The sequence below is a fragment of the Myotis yumanensis genome, unplaced genomic scaffold (assembly GCF_028538775.1).
Source record: "Myotis yumanensis isolate MYYU_CA2020_CCGP unplaced genomic scaffold, mMyoYum1.0.hap1 SCAF_10, whole genome shotgun sequence".
In the NCBI taxonomy this organism is placed as follows: Eukaryota; Metazoa; Chordata; class Mammalia; order Chiroptera; family Vespertilionidae; genus Myotis; species Myotis yumanensis.
In genome coordinates this window covers 39602026-39623574 of record NW_027223761.1, presented here as the reverse complement: position 1 = coordinate 39623574, position 21549 = coordinate 39602026, and the positions used below count along the sequence as shown (strand labels likewise).

The 21549-nt window shown below is 51.7% G+C and overlaps 1 protein-coding gene across 1 annotated transcript in view; it reads left to right on the top strand.

Annotated features, from left to right (window-relative positions):
- Window positions 1–21549, top strand: part of DNHD1 (dynein heavy chain domain 1) — a 51395-nt gene that overhangs the window by 19786 nt on the left and 10060 nt on the right. Inside the window, exons 12-31 of the mRNA XM_070427001.1 lie at window positions 1195–1352; window positions 1827–2319; window positions 4700–4827; window positions 4931–5129; window positions 5474–5565; window positions 6063–6261; window positions 7638–7763; window positions 8055–8152; window positions 8267–11150; window positions 11349–11526; window positions 11684–11876; window positions 12093–12381; window positions 14474–16073; window positions 16265–16473; window positions 16678–16882; window positions 16958–17060; window positions 19417–19566; window positions 19819–20001; window positions 20132–20563; window positions 20778–21249. Of these exons, the coding sequence (XP_070283102.1) occupies window positions 1195–1352; window positions 1827–2319; window positions 4700–4827; window positions 4931–5129; window positions 5474–5565; window positions 6063–6261; window positions 7638–7763; window positions 8055–8152; window positions 8267–11150; window positions 11349–11526; window positions 11684–11876; window positions 12093–12381; window positions 14474–16073; window positions 16265–16473; window positions 16678–16882; window positions 16958–17060; window positions 19417–19566; window positions 19819–20001; window positions 20132–20563; window positions 20778–21249 (8391 nt within the window). The remainder of the gene's footprint in view (window positions 1–1194; window positions 1353–1826; window positions 2320–4699; window positions 4828–4930; window positions 5130–5473; window positions 5566–6062; window positions 6262–7637; window positions 7764–8054; window positions 8153–8266; window positions 11151–11348; window positions 11527–11683; window positions 11877–12092; window positions 12382–14473; window positions 16074–16264; window positions 16474–16677; window positions 16883–16957; window positions 17061–19416; window positions 19567–19818; window positions 20002–20131; window positions 20564–20777; window positions 21250–21549) is intronic.

The window sequence follows — 21549 nt, the reverse complement described above, 5'->3', positions numbered from 1 at the left end:
TGTCTCAATTACGTGTCCCTGGAACTCACTGCCCGCCTTTGCAGTGGAAGAGATGCTCATAGGGGATAAGCTGATTCACTTTTCACCCTCAAAACAAAACAAAAAGTGTAACAGAGTGGAGCCAGGCTGTCTGAGTTTGAGTCCTTGCTCTGCCGCTGTGTGATATCGATACAGTTACTGAACCACTCTGAGCCTCAGTTTGCTTCTCTGTAAGATAGGGACAATAATAATATATACCTCAGAGCGGTTTTTGTGAGGATCAAATGGGTTCATACAGGCAAAGTAGTTGGCATTGTATCGGGCATGTAGTGGCACTGTATTTTGTGGTATCGTTTATATCACATTTCTATGCTCTTCTGTGCATTATTTTAATATTTCTGAACTTAAGAGGTATATTAAGATGGATGGCATGTCAGAATTTAGATGGCATCACTTTTTTCTTTTTTTTTTTTGTGGTCTATGAAAGAATGGTGCCTCCTACAATTGGTAGCATCTTAGGTTTGATGAGGTCCCATCTTGATATTATTCCTGCCCTCGACACAATAGGCTTGTTCCTATGGCCAAAGGCAGCCCCCATGCTTGTCTTCTAGCCCCGTATCCTCTTTCCTTACACCCTTAAAAGGAAAAGGCCGCTGACCCACTCCTCTCGCTGTCTCTTCTATCAGAGCAGAAGCAGTAAGACTCCCCAGGCAGAAGGCCTTCGTCTGCAGTAGGGCATTCTGCTCTTCATAACCATGTCATCCCCCTGCCTTTGCACATGTTTCATCTGTGTGCTGTGCCTTTGCCCCTCGGAGCATGAACTGCTCAACACATTCAGCTCCAATGTCCCCCTCTCTGAGGCTTTCCCCAGCCTCCCTGGGCCTCGCCGCTTCTCACTCTGCCAGGTTGAGGACTCGTGGGCACTTATCACAGATGATCTGTTTATGTATCTGTCTCTGCCACCATATTGTAAGCTTCCTTGGCTGGAAACACTTTCTGTCTCACTCACTCACTCTTGTGTACCCAGGCCCAGCTCAGGCCCCGGGGCTTAGCAGCTGATTGGACATTGGGCCGGGCTCCAATAAGCGTTCAGTGATCGAGGGAATGAATTCATGGTCTGGTGTCCCCTTCCCACTCCCACTCTGGGCCCACAGCACTCCCTCAGCACCCCTTTTGTTGTGCACCCCTTAACACCTCACCCTCCTCTGTGCTCAGAATCCAAGTTGGGGAGCATCAGGAAGGAAATTCTTAAGCACGTCCAGGGCGAGAGCTGGAGCCGCAGCCAGCAACTGATGAAGGAGCTCACAGATTTCATCGAAGCCTTCCAAATCATCAACTCCGACATTCACACCATTGCCCGGTGCTCCCAGAAGGTGGGCCCTCCCCCTCTTTCCATCCCAGCCTACCCGGGGGCCCATCCTGCTCAAACGCTCAGCAGGACTCAGCTGAGCTCCCAGCAGGGCCGAGGCTCTTAGACTGCGCTCACATGGGTGACCTGCCCTTGCTACCTCTCGCCCTGCTCTCCTGGCTCAGTTTCCCCAGGGCAGGGGGAGGACCCCAAGAGAAGAGAGAGACACTGTCCTGCTTTCAGAGACAAAGGTCTGCTCCTGTCCAGTCAGATAGGGATCAGTTGTCCTGTCGCAGGGTAATGATGTGGAGGGGGCGGAGCAGTGCTGTCTGCAGAGAGGCCTGGATGAGATGGGGCGTGACCTCAGACTGCCCCTGCTCCCAGTGGGTTACAGGGAGGCAGCTGGAGTCTGCAGCCTCCAGCAGGTGGGCGTGCCCCTCGGGGTGCTGCCGGGATGTGGGGGCGGGGGGTGCCGGTCTCATGCTGCGGGCCCCTGCAGTTGAACAAGGCCCATGAGCAGTACAGCGAGCTGGAGGAACGGACGGAATACATACGGGCCCTCCACGAGCTCATCCGCAAACACTTCAGTCTCTTCAGTGCGGACACCGAGGCGCTGGACATCTCGGTGAGAAGGCAACCCCGGGAGCCACCCCTCCCTCCCGGCCCTCCTCCCTCACAAGCACGTGGACCTGACTGCCCTCTGCCTGCCCCCCAGCTCCTGGATCTGTGGGAGGCATTTCAGTTTGAGAGAAGCCAGGCCTCCGAGTTCCTGCTCAGCAAGCGACATGTCATCGTGCCCAAGCTGCAGCAGCTGATGGCGGCGGCGCTGGCCGAGCTGGACGGCCTGATCGGGAAGGCCCTGTCCAGCCCCTACCTGGACCCTGCACAGGAGCAGAAGAGCATGGAGAACCAGCTCATCGCCCTGGGGCAACAGTTTCAGGATACCACCAGCTACCTCAGCGAACTGCACCACGCCTACACCACCTTCACTGGTACCGAGGGTCCCCGCCCCCTCCATCCCCACTCTGTGAGCAACCCTCCAGCTGAGAGAAGGGTTTGGACTCAAGGTCCTATGTCCTGTGTGCCCCTAAGCAAGTTCCGGGGATCTCACACCTTCACTGGTCTCTTTTATATGTGAAAATTGCAGGACAGAATCTTCATACATTGGATATAGTGCGGTGCTTAGGATGGGGAGACGGGACTCACAGTCTGGGAGGGAAGACAGACAGGGGAATGTTCCCTTAGGATGTGATGGGGTCAGAGGGCTAAACCCGTGCAGGAGAAGGCGAAGGCGTCCTGATAGTAGTACCAGCCTTTGTGTAGCCCTGTTCAACCCAGCCCTGCACCGGGCAGCAGGCCCCGGTGAACACGGTCTTCATGCTTCCAGCCAGTGTGGTGTAGAGTTAGCTGCTGGGGCCTCACTGGCCCACAGCACAGAGCTCCTGGTCTTCCGTCTTCCATGCAGCGGTGCCGCTCCTTCCCTTCTGCCTGTAAAGAACAGTGTGGGCTCAGGTTCCTTTTTTCCTCAGGTGCCGTCACTTCTATCAGTCACTTCTGTCCGTTCAAAGACACATTGCTTCTCAGTTGCTTCTTGGCCAACCTCACTATGACCACCCCTCTCTGTGGGCCTCCCAAGTTCAGGGCTGTTGGCCAAGTGTGAGATGTTGGACACTGGGACCATCCTCAAGCAAGGGGCTTTTTCTTTAGCTAAGTATTAGGAGACCCTCATCCTCTACTCTGACCTTGACCTCGGACCTTGACCTTTCCTGCTAGTTTTGGAGATGTTTGTGGAAAAGCACAGCAGTGGATGCAGGCCCTGTAGTGCATGGCCCAGGAAACCCCACAGCATGGCTTTCACTTCTTTCTTCCCTGTCTCCTCACCAGACTTCCAGGTTTTGTTAAAATCATCTTAGATCTAGATGATTAAAACTACCTTTATTTTCCATTAGGCATCTTTTACTCTTTACTTTTGACCTTTGCTTTGTTTTATAACCATGTTAGCAACTATTTGGACATCTAAGGATTCCTGGTTTTGTTTATGAATTACCATTTTTAAAAATACCACACCTTTTCATTATTTTTGTTCTTTCCTTGGATGGCTGTCATGTTTGAGGTTGTTTGTTTGTTTTTCTAGGAAGAAAATTAGAGGGGTTAATGTTTCTAAGTTCCTATGCTGAAAATGCCCTTTCTAATGTCCTTATATCACAGCTTGGCTAAATATTGAATTCTGAGGTTTTCCTCAAGTTTAGGTATTACATCACTGTCTTCGACATGTAGCATTGTGGACAAATATCAATCTTATTTTCCCCTTTGTAGATGATATGTTTATCAATTACTTAAAATGGTTCTTATGTTTGCTCTGGCCTCCTTCCAGAATTCTTATTCGTGTATTGGATTTTCTGGGTCACTCCTCCACTTTTTATCTTCTTTATCATCACCTCTTTTTTTTTTTAGTTCTGGGGAAATATTGTGTTTGTTTTATAAACTTCCACTTTCTATAGTATCTACTCTGTAATTTCCATTGCATTTTAAAACACACATTCACATGTTGCATGTGTGTGCATGTTTATGTGCACATGAACAAGGATATAAGCATATGTCCATAATAGCAAGGTACCACCCTGTGCCCCGTCTTGGTTTCTAATATCATTGCTGTGGCTAGGAACCAGGGCTCCTCAGGGAATGGATGATCCCAGGGCCGTGGCAGGGCAGGTATAAGATGAGCCTGGAATATCTTTTCAACCAGAAAGTAAGGAAATGTGAACTTCTTTTAAAAAGTGATGAGAGCATGTCACAAGGACACAGAAGGGACACCAACTGGCCAAATCTGGGACAATTTGAGCACCAAAGTTCAAATGAAACGACTGGAAAACCCAGAATGTATTATCCACACTAGTAATAAGAAAGGCTGTGGGGAATGTTCTTAAAGAGGTGGGCTGCTTAGGCCTCATTAAAAAGGAGAGTTTTGAGCAAGGGCTTGAATTTGGTGAGTGCAGGAGCCCCTGGTTCTCTGAGGGAACAGTGCTCCAGAATAATCGGTCAGTCAAGGACCCCCGGCAGGAGGGAGCCCCTGGGGACCTGAGCCACAGTAAGGAGCCTGCTGTGGCCTGAGTCGGGTGAGTGAGAAGGAGACTAATGGAAGAGGAGCCCTTCTCTTGTACTGCCATTGGGTTGTCTCAGATAGCCTGTCCTTGGGACAACTGTCCCTTGGATTGTCTCCACCTCCATTGTTCTACTAAACAATTTTGGACCCCCCCCTCCCCGGCACTTTTGGGACCCTGCCTTCTGTCATCATGGGCTCTTGACTGACCATCCCCCACCACGCCCTCGCCCCCACACATAACCCAGGCCTCAGCCAGCCCTGTCCCACAGGGGATGAGAGTCCCGTGCCCTTGCCAATCTGTGGGATCCATCCTATCCTGCATCAGCAGAGCATCTGGCACCTGTACCGAGTCATCTCTGAAAACATCAGTGATTGGAAGTGCATGGCTTTTGCCAAGGTGCTGACACCCTTCCTTGGGACTCCTGCCTGGGAATGGAGAGCCTGCAGGGGGGTGAGGTGGGGGAGGGACTCCAGCTGACACTGAGCCCTTCTCCCTACAGTTCAGCCTGCCTATGGCCCAGGAGAAGATAGAGGGCTGGCTGACAGAGGTGGCCCGGTTGAATGCCACCATGGGCCTGCACAACCCAGTCCTGCAGTACTGCATCCACATTCTGGAGGAGTTCCACATCTACCTGCCCTTGCTCACCAAGCTGAGCAGCCTCCAGCTGCATGGCCTCAACTTCCAAGTCCTCCTTCGAGGTGTGTTTATAAGTAGAGTCAGAGAGAGGAGGGGGAGGGGAGGGAAGGACACAGGGGTTAGAACAATGCAACAGCTCAGTCACTCTTGTTGGGAACATCTTCCTTCCCTGGGTTGCTCCCTGCCACCCCCAAAGCACCATGTGGGTCCTCCCTGCTAACCTGGGCTGGCTCAGGCTGGAGTCTGAGCTCTGGGCTCTGCACTGTGCGCAGGACTTTGGGTTCGGGGTTCTTGGCTCTATGTTGCACTCAGATCTGCCATCTGGGAGCTGGGCTGGGCTGGGCTCTGGGTCCCAGACCTGCCAGATACCGGTGTTGCTCTGACTTGTTGTCCCTTCTACCTCTAGCCTTAGGGCTGGGCAGTCTCAACGTAGAACTTCTAACACTGGGCCAGCTGCTCACTTGTCCACTGCTGGACTTTGCAGATCAAATCAATCAGGTGGGGCCCTCTGGAGGGAGGGAGGTGGTCCCAGGTTCTGTTTGCTCAGCTCTAATAGAGCCAATTAAGGTCCAGCAGCCCCTTGAGACAGGGGGGTAATAGATATTGGCTTGTGGGTGGGTGGGGTGGGTTTGAGATTGCTGGCTTGCCTAGAGCATATGGGGATCTGATGGGTGGTTCAGACTCTCTGAGACTGAGAGTATGCACTCCCCTCTCCACCAGGGGAAGGAAGTAGGTGGCAGCCCCAAAGTTGTGGGCACACAGGATGGCAGATGTCCTCCAACACTTACTCTGCCCCAAAAGAGCATGAGAACCAGCTGGAGCCTTGCAACATAGTGGGTTTCAAGGCAGCAGCCTAGGTCAGAGTGTGCTGCTGATGGCCAGTCTCCAAAGCCTGATGGTCTCTGAGACCTGCACTCCCCTGAGCCTGGCCCTTGTTCCAGTGCTATTCCCTGAGCCCTTGCCCAGTCCTGGTTCCTGAGCCCCAGCTCTTGCAGATCTGGCGGAATGAAAATGAGCACAATCATGCCCAAGAGGCCCTTCAGCAGCTGCGGCAGGTCTGGGAAGCGCGCAAGCTGCGCCTGCTCAACTTCATCCTGCACGTGCCCTGCAAGCCCTCCACCTTGGGGCGCTCCAAGAAGCAAATGCTCCACAGGGACGTAATGGCCCAGGATAGTGGCACCTTCATCCTTTCAGGTGAGACCCAGCCCTTGTGGCCCAGTGAAAGTCCCCCACTGGCCGTCATATTCAGCCACCACATCCACCGAGCCCGGCCAGATCTGGCTTCTCTAGCCCAGGTCCCCATCCGTGCTGGACAGCCTGCGACATCATTCTGTTCTGAGACGATGTTTTTCATGGTGCTCCCGGCCCCTCACTCCCAGGCAACGCCTGGCCTCGTCAGCAAAGGTCCTCCCCTTCCTGAGTGAATTAAGAAACGCCTCATGGTCATGTCAACGCCTCCAGCATGTGCCCTGCTGTCTGACCTCTTGCCCTGCTCACTCATTCCTTTTTCGCTTCCTCATCAAACCCACCTGCCTCTGCTGAGCCAAACACAGGAGACCCTGAGATTGCCAGACAGGAGTCCAGTAAGAGAGAGAGAGAGAGAGAGAGAGAGAGAGAGAGAGAGAGAGAGAGAGAAGAGAGACGTGCATGGTGGAGCACCTAACTGAGGGCAGTCGAATCTCAGAAAGCAGCTTCAAAGGACCAGGGAGTCAGAGAAACTTCCCTTCCCCTGCGGGGAGGCCTTTTGTTGACTTTTGAAGGAGGAGGCGTTTTCTCAAATTGCAAGGGGAGAAAGGCATGCCAGGAAGAGGGAACAGCATGGGCACAGGCACTCAAGGTGGTATTAGTTAGGGAACTGGCAGAAGTCTCTCACTTCCTTTCTTGCACGCATGCATTGTCTACTATTTCCAATTTCAGTTTCTGTAAAGTTGAGCAATGCCATAAAGACATTTGTGAAGTTACCTGAGACCAGAACTTTTCTAGATTTTTATTATAATTTTCCAATTTTTGAAAATTGGCTGGCCTATACCTAATTTAATGTTTTTATCAACTCACCTTTACTGAAGCCTTCCATAGTTTCCATAGAACCAATAGCTCTTTTGCCCACCCATATATCTCAGTGGTTAACATAATATTAAATTCTGTAATCAAAATTATAACTCACACAAGCAGGTTTTCCAACACCCTGTGGCTCTTGGTGAGCCTACAGTTCAACTAGTGGCAGAAAAGAAGTGGTTGGGTATTCTAGAGCAGCAGGCGGCAAACTGCGGCTCGCGAGCCACATGCGACTCTTTGGCCCCTTGAGTGTGGCTCTTCCACAAAATACCACATGCGGGCGCACATACAGTGCGATTGAAACTTCGTGGCCCATGCGCAGAAGTCGGTATTTTGTGGAAGAGCCATACTCAAGGGGCCAAAGAGCCGCATGTGGCTCGCGAGCCGCAGTTTGCCGACCACTGTTCTAGAGAAAGCTGGAGATCTGTGTCCATGAATTGGGGCCTTAGCCACTCCTGCCCTTGCCTCATCTGACTGCCAGCTCAGCTCAACTAGCTGAGCCCACCCTTCCTTAGATTACAGCAGCCTGCAGGATTCCATCCAGGAGAGTCTTCAGGTGTTGTTCAAGATCCTGGCCATCCAGAAGTCGGGAGACTTACACAAAAGAGCTTTGGAGTGGATGACCATTTTGCATGACCTGAGTGAGTGCAGGCCTCTAGCTGGGCTTATGTGTGGGACCTGAAGTGGGATGGCCCAGAGGGGATGGGCAAGAGGTGGGGACTGGGCGGGGAAGATCTGAAAGGCAGAGTGAGGACCTCCTTCAGGGCTACTGTCTTTATTCACAGTGAAAGTTTTCTCTCCTCCAGGCGAGGTCCTTGGGTCCTGCTGAGTAGGATATTTTGGGGTGGGACAACCTGAGAAGTCAGGAACAGGCTGGACCCCATTGCCAGAACCCTAGTATTCCCCTAGTGTTGCTCTGGCTGCTCACACAGGTGACATACTGGCGGTGTGGGTGACTTTCCAGCAGAAGTGGATTTTTCTGAATAAAATTCTGCATGAGATGAAGATCCAGTTTCCCAGTTCTGATCTGGTAGGGAAGGGGGGTGAGGCAGGGTGGACACAGGCTGCTGAGCAGTGGGGTGCAGAGGTGCGGGGAGGTGCTTCTTCACATCCGCCCTCACTTTTCCCCTTTCCCTCACCACAGAACTCCCGTTTCAAGGCCGTAGATGATCAGTACCGGACCCTGATGCAGAACTCTGTGGCTGACCCGCTGGTTCTGTCACTCGTAGTGCCCGGTGCTCAGCGGAACACTTCCTTCCAAGGCCAGAAGCTGCAACAGATGCTGCAAGCAGGCTCGGTGGAGCTGGAGGGCATCATTACGGCTCTGAAGAGCGTGCTCTATGAGTTCTGTGTTCATTTCCCCCGCCTTTTCTTCCTCAGTGACAGTGAGCTGGTGGACCTGCTGGTCGCCCGACTGGAGCCCGATGAGGCCCAGATATGGGTACGACGCTGTTTTCCTCACGTGCTGGCTGTGAGCTTCCAGGCCAGCCTGACTGGTGAGCACACGGATGCCCCGGAGTTGAAGCCAAGCCTACAGACTCAGGTGGAGGGCTTTGCGGTGCTCGGCGCCGGTGGTGAGAAGGTGAAGCTGCAGCCGCCCCTCCTTCTGCATTCAGATCTCCCCAGGTGGCTGACCTCCCTGGAGAAGGTTCTGCGTGTGGCACTGGTGCATAGGCTGCAGGGCTGTGTGGCTGCCCGTCTGCAGCGCAGTGTGGCTCTGACTCCATCCCTAGACAAGGAACTGCCCCAGCAAAGCCAGTTGTCTTCGCAACTGTATGCCCACAACTGGCTGGATTTAGTCAAGGCCTTCCCATGGCAGTGTGTGCTGGTGGCAGAGGAGGTGGTATGGCGGGCCGAGATGGAGGAGGCTCTGCTTGAGGGGCAGACCCTGACCATGGTGCGCAAACATGTGTGCAAGCTGGAGGTACTGGTGCATTTCGTACGGACCCAGAAGGCCTGCCAGGTTGGGCATCCCCTGCCCTCTGTCCGTGAGACCAGCCTGCTCAGTGCCCTAGTGGCCATGGCCGTGACTCACCGGGATATAGCACAGCTGCTGAAGGAGCACAAGGTCAGTGATCTGACAGACTTCCACTGGGCCCGCCAACTCAAGTACCACCTGGGTTCATCTCACATCATCTCCCAAAGCCCCTTACAGAGTCTCAAGACCATTGCATCTACGGACACCTCTCTGTCACCAGCTGCATGCTGGATAGATGTGCTGGGCCGGTCCTTCCTGTACAATTATGAGTACCTGGGTCCCAGGCTGGGGTCTCTGCCCAGCTTGCTGCCTGAGTGGCCAGCCCTGGCACTATTATTGGCCCTGGAGGAGGTGGCCTGTGGGACCCTACTGGGCCCTGATGGCATGGGCAAGGCAGCCATGGTGAAGAGCCTGGCACAGGCCCTGGGGCGCCAGCTGGTGATAATGCCCTGCTTGCCTCAGATAGCGGCCCCAAGTCTGAGCAACTACCTGAACGGCGCCCTGCAGGGTGGCGCCTGGCTGCTGCTGGAGGCTGCTCAGCACCTGCCACTCGGCTTGCTCTCTGCCTTGGGCCAGCGCCTGGCTGAGCTGCACAGCCTCTATGCCCCGCTGTACCGGCAGGTTTCCCGAAGCACCAGTACCATTGACCCAACCCACCCCCAGCTCCTCGGCAGGGGTTTCTTTGAGAGACACCACGTGGACATGCGCCTTGGCTATGGCTGTCTCCTGACGCTGCGTTCCCTGAGCCCTGCTGTGCCTGCCAACCTGCGCCTGCTGCTGCGTCCTGTGGCACTGACACTGCCCAACCTGCAGCAACTGGCAGAGCTGACTCTGCTGGGCGCAGGGATGCGGGAGGCCTCCCTCCTGGCTACCCGCCTATCCAAATTCTTCTCCCTAGAGCGTGAGCTGATGTCTGGGCCCCTGCCCTGCCGCTTGCCACTGTTCAAGTGGGTCCTCGCAGACACGATACAGGCTCTAAATGTGGCCAAGGAGGACCCCACATCCCAGCTGTCCCTCGGCCTTGCTGCCGCCCAGGAGAGGGCCCTACTGCGTGCCCTGCTACGCTCACCTCTGTTTAGCATCCTCGACGGGACCCGCCTTCACCACCTCCGAGAGCTGCTCTGTGGGATCTTCCCCAGGGCCAGGCAAGTGCTGGCGGAGCCTGTGGCCCACCGGCTGAGGAAGCCACTGCTGGTGGAGGAATTGCAGCAGGCGGGCCTGCATCCCAGCACTGATATTTTGGGTTCCTTGGAGCAGCTGAGCCAGGCCCTGGGCCACACCTCGGGCATTTTGCTCCTAGGCCCTGCAGGCAGCGGCAAGACCACTTGTTGGCACAGCCTATTTACGATCCAGAATCGGCTGGCGGCCATGGAGAACACCTCAACACAGGGCCGTCTGCCTGTGGAAATTACACACCTGTATCCCAGCGTCCTCAGCCCCGAGGAGTTCCTGGGATGGCAAGAGGGCCCCTGCTGGCACCAAGGCATCCTCCCCAGGCTGCTTCGTGCAACCAGTCAGTGCAAGGCTGTAGACCCAAAGAGCAAGGCCCAGGGGTCGGTGGGGACCCAGCACTGGATCATATGTGATGGGGTCTCCAGTGCTGCTTGGCTGGACGCTGTCACTTGCCTCCTGCGTGACCCCCCGCAGCTTATCCTCCCCTGTGGTCAGCAGATAGAACGATCCCCGGATACTTTTCTCCTGATGGAGGTGGGAGATGCCACAGGAATGCCCCCTGCAGTGGTGGGCCGCTGTGCCCTAGTCTGGTGTGGTGGGGAGCAGACGTGGGAGGGGATGCTTAGAGCCCTGATGACAACCCTGCCTCAGGAGTACTGCCTGCAACCCCACACGGCCACCGAACTCAACCACCTGGCTGAAGTGCTGGTGCCTGCAACGTTCCAATTCCTTACCCGCCAGGGTGCCAGCTCCGTGCTGCAGGCACACGGGCAGAAGGCTGTTTGCCCAGGTGTGGCTGAAATCACCAGCCTGGCTCGCCTCTTGCGTTGCCTGCTTGACCTCCACCTACGCATAGATGAGGAGACACATGTCCCAGGTGAAGGGAAGGGAAAGAGAGGGCTGGCTTGAGATCTCTGAGGTCTGGAGGTTCAATGGCATATGGCTGGAGCCTGGGGGCTAGGGTCTTTGGTGGACTTGGGCCTGGGGACTGAAAGTGAGAAGTAATCGAGCCAAATCTCCTCCCCTGCCCCCATTTCTTACCGGGGTCCTATTCTGGCCACAGTGTCCTTTGCAGAAGACCTCAGTCATAGTGACTCCGGAACCCCGAGCTTCAAGTCCTTGAAAAGCAGCTCTCCTACCCGGTCCCAGGCTGACAGCAGTGATGTGCTTAATAAGCGCAGGGAGCACTTGCTGGTTGTCAACAGCTTTCTCTTTGCCTTGATCTGGGGCTTTGGAGCCCACCTTCCCTCCAGGTATCTACAGGGGTGGGGAGTGGCAGATGCAGAGGGCTAAGGTGGACTGGCCGGTGGGAGTCAAACCCAGGGGATCTCTGTCCGGGAGGGTGGTGTGTGTCACAAATGGCACTGTTGTAACTCTCTGACACTTCTGCCTGTGTGTCCGTCTGAGCAGGCTCTGGCCCGCCTTTGATACCTTCCTGAGGGATTCTACTAGTTACCTCCCCAATTATCCTGAGCCATCACCCTCAGCCTCGGTGTTTGATCTTCATTTATGCCCGGAAGATGGGACTCTGGTCCCCTTCACTGGGCAATACGTGGGCAGCCGCATCAAGGGATCTCTGGGCACCTTCAGTCCTTCTCCCCAGGTGTGAGGACAGTGGCTGGGGTTGGGGCTCAAGGGGGTCTCCTGGGAGAGTCCACGTTCTAGGCCTATTTATTCCCTTTCTTTGCTATGTTTTCACACTTGCAAGAATACACAAAATATTGTGCAAGTGGAGCTTTAAGACAAGATCCCTAGACCTTTCCTTTCAGCTGGATTACTGTCTGGAGCTGCCACAGTAAGTCCTGCTCCTGTCCTGCAGACTGAACGACTCTTGTATGTGGTGGACCTGCTTCTGACAGAGGGACACCCAGTGCTGCTGGCTGGAGAGGCAGCAACAGGGAAGTCAGCCTTTGTGGAGGTGCTAGTGGAACCACATCACCCTTACATCTACACCCCCATCCACCCTGCCTTCAGTACCACCCACCTTCGCCTTCTGCTGAGCCAAGGGGTCCAGGGCCAAGCACAAGCCAGCCCAAGGTCTGGGCAGCCCCTGAATTCTAAAGGCTCACTCCTCTTCCTGCTGGAGGATCTGCACCTGGCTGCTTCTGGTGAGGAGCTGGGAGGAGAGAAGGGAGGCAATATCTCCAGGAAGCCTGAACCTCCAGGCATAAAAACTGATAAATAGGTCATTGGAATAGAATAGAGATCCAAGAAATAAATCCTCGCTTATATTGTCAATTAATTTATGACAAAGGAGGGAAAGATATACAACGGTATAACGACAGTCTCTTTGATAAGTGGTTTGCCCAAACTGGACAGATACATGCCATAGACAGAAAATATTCATGATACATATATCTGACAAAGAACTTATTCAAAATATATAAAATAATGTACAACTCAATAAGGAAACAAACTCCATTTTAAAAAATGTGCAAAAGAACAGACACTTCACGAAAGAAAGATATGGCACCAATTAGCACGTGAAAAGATTCTCCATGATATTAGGCATCAGTGAACTGCAAATTAAAACCACCATGAGATAGTAGTTCAAACCTACTAGAAAGATTACAATTAGAAAGACTGAGAATAGAAAGTGTTGGGAAATGCAGAGCAACTGAAACTCACACTTTGCTGATGGGACTGTAAAATGATGTAACCACTACGAAAAGAGTGTGGCAGTTCCTTATCAAATTAAATATATACTTATCATGAGACCCAGCAATTCTATTTGTAAGTATTTACCCAAGTGAAATAAAATCATATTTATGTTCTCAAACCTATACGGGAATGTTCATAGCAGCATTATTATCCTGAATAGTCAAAATGCAGAAACCTAAAGTGCCCATCAGTGTCTGTCAGTAGATCTACAAATTGTGGTATTTTCAAAGTAGACTACTACTCAGCAACCAAATGGAGCAATCTACTGGTACACACAAAACATGAATGAATCTCAGAATCATGCTGAGCGAAAGAAGCCAGAATGGTAAATTGCATATAGTGTATGATTCCCCTTATATGAAGTACTAGAATAGGCAAATTAATCTATAGTGATAGAAATTAGATCAGATAGAAATTCCTGGGACAGTGAAGTGGGGGGATTAACTGCAAGGGGCATGATGGAACTTCTGGGGTGGTGAAAATGTTCTAAATATCATCGGGTTGGTGATTACACAGGTACATACATTTGTCAAAGTTCATTGAATTATACTTTTAAAATACCTACATTTTATTTTATACTAGAGGCCTGTTGCATGAATTTGTGCAAGGGTAAGGTCCCTAGGCCTGGCCGGCAATCAGGGCCAATCAGGGCCTTCCGGCTGCCGGCTGGGGCCTCCCTTTCCCTGCTGCCACCTGCCAGCCGGGCCTTCCTTCATTCTGCGCCCCCCGGTGGTCAGTACACATCATAGTGAGTGATGGATCTCCTGGTTGAACTCCTGTGGGGACAATGTGCCTATTAGGCTTTTATATCTATACTAGAGGCCCAGTGCATGAAAAATCATGCACTCCGTGGTGGAGAGGGCCTCAGCCCAGCCTGCACCCTCTTGCAGTCCAGGAGCCCTTGCTCCTTACCACCCGCCTGCTTGCTGCTCCTTACTGCTCAGCATGCTGGTCCTTAGCACTGCCTCAGAGGCAGGAGAGGCTCCTGCCACTGCTGCTGCGCTAGCCTGGCTTCTGGCTGAGCACCCCCTGCCCCTGCATTGAGCGTCTGCCCCCTGGTTGTCAGTACACGTCATAGTGATTGGCCATTCGGTCAATTTGCATATTACCCTTAGTCATATCTTTATAAAGTTGACTTTATGAAAGTGGGCATGTGATATAACTCCACACTCTCTGTGATGGCTGCATCCCTCGCCGCCCCGCCGCCCCCCCCCCCCCCCACCCATCCCAAATTTGGTCAGATTAGGTTTACAAGCATCTCAGCTTCCAAACTTCCCTATTAATTAACCTTCAGTTAATGAATAATTGGCCATATAGGATTGGGGGCAGAAGAGAGAAGAAATTACTCACTTTTAGTGAGAGTGTGTGGGAGAGAGAACCACTTAGACATGACCAAACCCCAACACATCAGATGCACAAAATTCCTTCAGAATCCTATGTGTTCAGAGGTAAATTGGGCGAGGCAGGGATAGAGGAACAGGGTGACACTGCCAATGTGGATGCAAGCATGTCCTCACTGTTATTCTTAATGTCCCACAGACCCAGAGAAGAGCTGTCAGCCAGTGTTGGAGACTCTACGCCAGGCCATGAATGGCACTGTGTGTGCCCACAGCACCTTGGAACTGCAGAGACTACAGCCTATAGTCAACTTCCTTGCCACAGCTACAGTGCCAGGCTTCTGTGAGTGCCCACTGTGCCCCCGCCTCTTTCGACTGTTCACAGTGCTGGCCCTGGCCGACATGACCCAGGCCATGCTGCTCAGCAGGCACACACCTATCATCCAGGCCTGGCTTGAACGCTTTCCCTGTGTGGAGCGGGAGGGTGTTCTAGCAAGAGCCCTGATCTGTGCCTCCATGGAGGCCTGGGAGATTGTGGGCAGCTGTTTTTTGCCTTCACCCCTCCACCCACATTACCACTTCTCCCCGCACTCTGTGAGCCAACTACTGGGAAGCCTTCAGCTGGTGTCAACCAGAACGGGCTCCCGAGGTTTTCTGGACTATCCCAACCACCAGGAGCACTTGCGCCGGGTGTCAGGCTTGCGTGGCACTCGCCTGTTGACTATGATGGCCATGCGCAACATGGTGCGCCTTTGGCTGCATGAGGCACAGAGAACCTTCTGTGACCGGCTGGACAGCCCTAGGGAACGTGACTATTGTGCCAAGCTGCTCCTAGAAGTAGCTCAGAGTGTCTTCTGCTGTGGGCCAGCGCCCCAAAGCCTGGACAAGGGCTATAAGGAGAAGGAGGAGTTGGAAGAGGAGGAGAGGGTGCCTGAAGTGGAGTCTGAAGGGGAGTTGGACCAATGGGAGGACTTAAGCAATAGCGGCAGTGATACAGAAGAAGAAGACACTTTTGACCTTTGGGTCACCACGGGCCCACCCTCCAGCGATTCAGGTCATGCATCATCCATAGCCCCAGTAGAGAGGGAGAGCACAGAGAACATAAGTCAAAAGATAAATCAGGAGGAAGGCACAAGGGCCTCCAGTTACAAACTTCAAATAAAGAGATCCAAGAATTCGTGGCAGAAGACATCCCAGTCGGACCTGGACTCACCCCTATTGCTACCAGTGCTACTACTCTGTCCCCAAGAAAAGCCTTCAGACCTAATCTTTAGTCAGGAGCTGATACTGGGTTCCAACTCTGAGAGCCCCAACATGTACCTGGAACGGCAGTGGGAGAGCCTGGAGGAGCAGCTGGCCACATCAGCTGCTCAGCTAAAGCTGAGTCCCCACCTTGCCCGGTGCCACTCGATGGCCCAGCATGTGGCCCGCCTGGTCCGGGTGCTGGCCAGGCCCCGGCAGCATGGCCTTCTGCTCTCAGGGGCTCTGGGCACTGGGCGCTGTACTGCCATCATTCTGGCAGCTAACATTTGTCAGGCCCGTATCTTCTATCTGCCATGTCAGCCAGAGAAGGCCATTCTCCAGTGTCTATGGGATGCCAGCTGGCACGCTGGCATGTTAGGTCAGCCAGTGGCCCTCCTGGTGCCCAACGATGTGGATCTTACCACTCTTCATCGTCTGCTGGCCTTGGCAAGCTCAGGCAGTTTCCCTGACCAGTACACAGAGGCACATCTGGAAAACATTGAAGAACATCTCCTCAGAGATGCCAAGCAGACCAACAAGAAAGAAATGCTTTTGCAGAGGTGAGGCCAAGAGCCCCATTCTAGGGGCTTCTCTGCTCTTGCTCCATTCTGGCCAAAAGGCCAAAAAGAAAAGTAGGGGTTGCTGTGAGGGCTCAGAAGATCAGAGCTATGGGTTCAGGATTGGGACTGTGGGGCATTCATGGGCAAATAGAGATAAAGGGGAGGACAGTATCTGAGCTCCTGGCCCACAGGTTCTACCAACAAGTGTGCAGCCACCTGCACATGTTCATCCTGATTGGAGATGACCAGGCACACAAACAACTGCCCTCTACCCTTTTCCGGAGACTCCTCCAACTGGCCATCACCAGCATTGACCACTATGAACCCTGGGATCAAGACTCCCTGATCAGTGTGGCTCAGCACCATCTGGACAGTGCTCAGAATCTACCGCTTGGTGATGGTGAGCACTTTCTACCTTTCTGTGCCTCATCTCAACCAGACTGTAGAGGATTATTATCTCTCTCTCTCTCTCTCTCTCTCTCTCTCTCACTTAGTGAGTCCCCTTCACTTTTTGTGCCCTCTTTTCTGAGCCAAGAAAAGGTCCCTTTCCTTTCCTATTCCTCTACAAGCTCATTAGCCCAGGCTAAAGTCATGCCTGTTGCAGATACCTTGAAGCACCCAGACCTTCAGGCCTCAATTCCCAATGTGGCCAAAGCCATGGCTTTCATCCACCTTTCGGCTGCCAGCTACCATGGGCACCTGTGCCCTGAATTGCCACTTGTCACCCCCAAGACCTTCTTAGACTTCCTGGAAACCTTCATGCTGCTGCAACAACAGATGATCCTACAGATGAAGAACAAGGCTCAGCGGTGAGTGGTCCCATTCCCTGCCGTGTACCTCCTTCTGCTCTCTCAAATACACTCACTGGGTCACTGTATCTCCAGGTTCAACAATGCCCTGGGGAATCTGACAACAATATTTGAACAACACAATATCCACATCACTCAGGTCTCCATCTTGAAACAGGAGATGAGAGCGTCCTACAAGGTAAGAGGGAAAAGACTATGGTCCAAAGCAGAAGCCCAAAAGGGGATTTTGGAGGAACCAACCAAACTGAACCTTAGTTCTTATCTCTGGAGAGTCCCCTTTCCCCCATGAGATCTCTCTAAATCCATGCTGCCACCTCCTTTAGAACTTAGACTCAAAACTCCCCATAACACATCTGAGACCTGGCTGATTCTTCTAAACACATGAAACCCAAGTGTAGCTTCTGGTTTCCCCTAGTAGCTTGACTGTGTGAAGTTCAGAATGCTCCCCAAGGTCTCTGTAGATTCCATCAGGAATGGGGCAGGGATTACAGTCTCATGGTCACCTCTCCCTCTGATCCTCCTCTTCTCCTGAATGTTCTATCAGTGTCAGATCCCTTGGTCATTTACTCAACAGCCATGATAGTGTGTGCTTCTCTCAATATTCCCCACCCCAGGAAATGGCACCACCATTCATTTAGTCATTTAAGCCAAATCCCAGAAGTTATTCTGCATAACTATATCTCTTTTCTCTCTCATATTCAGTTGTTTCATTTATTCATTACTGTACTCAACAAAAATTAATTGAATTTTTTGGTCCAGGCATTCATTAATATTTATGTCTATGTCTACATCTATATCTACATCTTATGTTTACATCTAGATGGATGGATAGATAGATAAATAGATAGATAGACAGACAGATAGATAGATAGAATCCTTGCCACAAGTTTCTGAGGTGGCTATTTCCCCCTCGCCCCCCTATTTTACAGATGAGAAAACTGAAATCCAGAGATATTTAGAGTGAGCATTAAATGAGATCTTACATGTAAAGCATTTAAAAGTGCTGGCACATAGTAAGAGTTTCAATAAATGTTAACTACTATTAATATTAGGTTAGACTACCTCCTAATAAGAAAGATAAGACACTGTCCTTGCTTTTATGGTGCCTAGATTACTAGAAGATATAAATGAGTCCAGGCAATTAAAACAGTGTGTAATGACAGAGTAAGTCCAGGATACTCTGAAGTATCAAGAAAGACTTTCTAAAGAAAGCTTAGTGCCACAGTAGGCACTCAAAAACATTCTTTAAATATGTAAACAAATGAATGAAGTACATCAAAGTTGATAGCTAAAGATTAAGTAAGATTTTGCATAAATGGGGGTGGAGAGAAAGAATGTCACAGGCTGAAGCAACAGCATATGCAAAGGCCCAGAGGCAAAAGAATGTGTGCCACATTGGAGGAACTGAAAGTCAGGGATGGCTGGAGAGTAGAGTAATGGGAAAGGAAAAGGAGATGAAGTTGGAAAAATGAGTAGAGGCTTTCTAGTCACAGAGGCATTGTAAACCAAATGAAAGAATGGCAGGTGTGGTAAGGGACATGACAATGATGATATTTGGTTTTTAGAAAACCAATCAGGCTACAGCATGGAAAATGATTAGAGGTGGGGATTAAGAGTAGAAGGTCAAAAGTGAAGAGAACATAGGCATAGGTGATGGGTATTGGGGATGGGAGTAGACATGAGAGATGTTAGGAGGTATAATTGAGAGGAAATGCTTTGGGTTTGAGGGGAAGAGAAGAGATGGAGTCAGGGTGGCAATTAGGTTTGGGAAACGTGGGTGTATTTTGCCACAATTCTAAGAAAAAGAACACATGAATGGATGAGTAAGATTGCAAGAGATCTGAGGAAGCCAATATATACATTTTTCGTCATGTGGAGTCTGAGGGGCCTGTGAGACAACGAAGAGGAAATTTCTGCTAAGCAGATAGATACAGGGTGAGGGGTTTGGGGAAAAATCTGGCTAGAGATAGAGACTTGGGAGTTGTTAAAATATAAATGGTAATAAAAGCCATGAGATTAGGGAGGGCACATCGAAATGTGGGGTGAGTAGAGAAGGGGCCCTGAAAAAATTGCTGAGGAATATTTAAGGGATGACAGAGGAAAAGACTGAGAAAGAGCAGCCTCAGAAGTTGGAGAAAGCCAAAGGAGAACACGGTATCATGAAACTCAGGGAGAAAAATGTTTTAAGAGGAAGGGAACTGTCTCTGTGACAAATGCCATTAGTGGGTCTAATAACAGAAAAGGGTAGCATAATGGTCAAACATGTAGGCATTGAGTTCAGATTGCCTGGATCTGTATGGCAGGTCAGGAGAAGCAACCACCAACTTGGGGCTGCATCATTAGATATATAACTCACAGACCAGGAAGTGACAGCTCCAGAGTTCAGTCTATATTAGTGGCTTATTTGGAGTTCAACTTGATCACCCTGACTATTAAGTGAGGAGTACACTGGAGTTCCAAGCCCATGGAGTCTTCCCTAGGGTATTTCCACCTGGTCTAGGGTCTGGAGTTGCAGCCTGGGTCTCTGTTCACAGAAACTCAGCATATTGCGTCATCATCTCGAGCACAGCAAGATCCTACACAAGCGGCAACTAGCCGAGTGTCGGCAGCAGGAGTCCCTCATTAAGAACCTGACCAAGCAGTGGGATGCCCTGCGGGCTCAGCATGAGGCTTTCCTGGAGCAGGTGGGCTCTTTCTGTCGCCTGCCCTGAACTGCTCTTCTCTTGTGAGAGGACAGCTCCTGATAGGATGCCCAGAGGAGAGGATGGGGTGATTTGTCATGGAGTCTCTTGGGGGAGGGGACAACAGTAATAAGATGGCTTGAGGAATGGCCCCTTTATGGGGACTCCTAAGGGGAGACGATCCCTCTTGACAATACCTTGAACAAAGAGGGCATTTTAAGAGCTCACTTCAAGAGTGAATTTGTCCTCATTTAGATGGGCAAGGCATTTCTTGGGCCCCTGAGCCAGCTGAAGGTGACTGATTTTGAGGAGTTACGAAGCTATCGAGCACCGCCAGAATCTGTGGTCCAGGTGACCAATGCACTGTGTGACCTGTTCCACCGTGAAAGAGGCTGGGCCAGTGCCAAGCAGCTGTTAAGCACTGAAGATTTTTATCAGGTAGGGAATGTGGGGCATAATGGATGAGGAGAGCAGAGATGTAAAAGGGACGCTTGACAAGGTAAGAATGAGGGAGTAAGGTTCCGAGCATCTATGTCACCCCCATTCCTTTTAACCTAAACTCTCCCAGGAGCTGGTGTTCTTCCCCAAGGAGAAGATGACGGACTCAGAGATAATAAACTTAAGCATTGCCCTAAAGGCTCCAGGTATGAGTGACGCAGCTTTGAGGGCAGTAAGCACACCTGCAGCCAGCCTGGCAGCCTGGCTCTGGGCTGTTCTGCGCTATAGGCTGGCACAACACCGAGGACTGCCCACGGGCCTGCTGCTGCGGCAGCTAGAGGCGACACTGGCTCGGGAGCAGGCCCAACTGGCCCACTACCAGTTCCAGTCTAAGGAGATCCTGGAGCGCAATTTGGCCCTGACTATGCAGCTGGAAGGTATCCAGGCTTCCCACGGCCATCTGGTAGAGAATCTCAATTGGAGTCAGTCTGACCAGTATCACACGTGGCCCATAAAGGCTGCATTGCTCGCGCCCATGCATTCCTGGACTGCAGAGCTCGAGGTAACCAGCCCCTCCCAGATTTCCCCCCAAAGTTCATTTCTGCACCACTATCTGCATTCCTCCTCCTCTCAGTGCCCTCACTGCCGCCCTCTATCCCACTCTGCCCCTTTGCCATGCTTTCCTTTTTACCCTGCCTTGCTCCCTCTCTGCTAGACCCTCTGCCTCTACCCTCCTCACTGGCCTGCACACCCTCTGGTCTTCCCTTCTACACTAGAAGTTGAAGAGGCAGTGCATGACTGTGTATGGCGATGCCCTCCTGTGTTCAGCTGCCATCGTTTACCTGGGACCCTTCCCACCATTAAGGCGCCAGGAGCTACTGGCAAAGTGGCTGGCTGTGTGTAAGGGCTTTCAGGAGACTCTGGGCCCAGATGATGTGGCACAGGCCCTGAAGCAGAATCAGAAATCTGTCATCACGCCACCAAAAACGCCCCTGCTCTCCACGTGCTCTCCCTTTAGCCTTCTGTCCTTACTGAGCTCTGAATCCGAACAGTTCCAGTGGGACCGAGACCTGAAGCCCCGGGCAAAGTCAGCTCGCCTGGCAGGCCTGCTTCTTCGAAGTTATACCCACTACTTCAGCTGCCGTTGGCCTCTGGTGCTTGATCCCAGCAAGCAGGCCCTCAACTGGCTGAACCCACTGCCTCTGGAACATACTAGATGCATGGCCCCAGTTCCCACCAAGGGCAGAGGTAAAGTGTTTATAATCATAGTGTTAATAATAATCATAGTGTTTCTTGGGTGTCTGAACTTCCCGGCACCGGAGCCATAGTGACATTCCCTTTCATAATTACATTTTTGTGGCCAAGGAATCCCAGATTTCACCAGCCTATTAAATTAGGTCACATTTACATCTTTTGGCCCAAATTGCAATGATTCTGAATCTATGTGTCTGACCAGTCCATGATCTTCCACTTCCCTGATCTGCTTAGCACTACTGGAAACTTAGCTAACAACTCAGAGCTTTACAACCCAAATTTGTTCCTATGTCC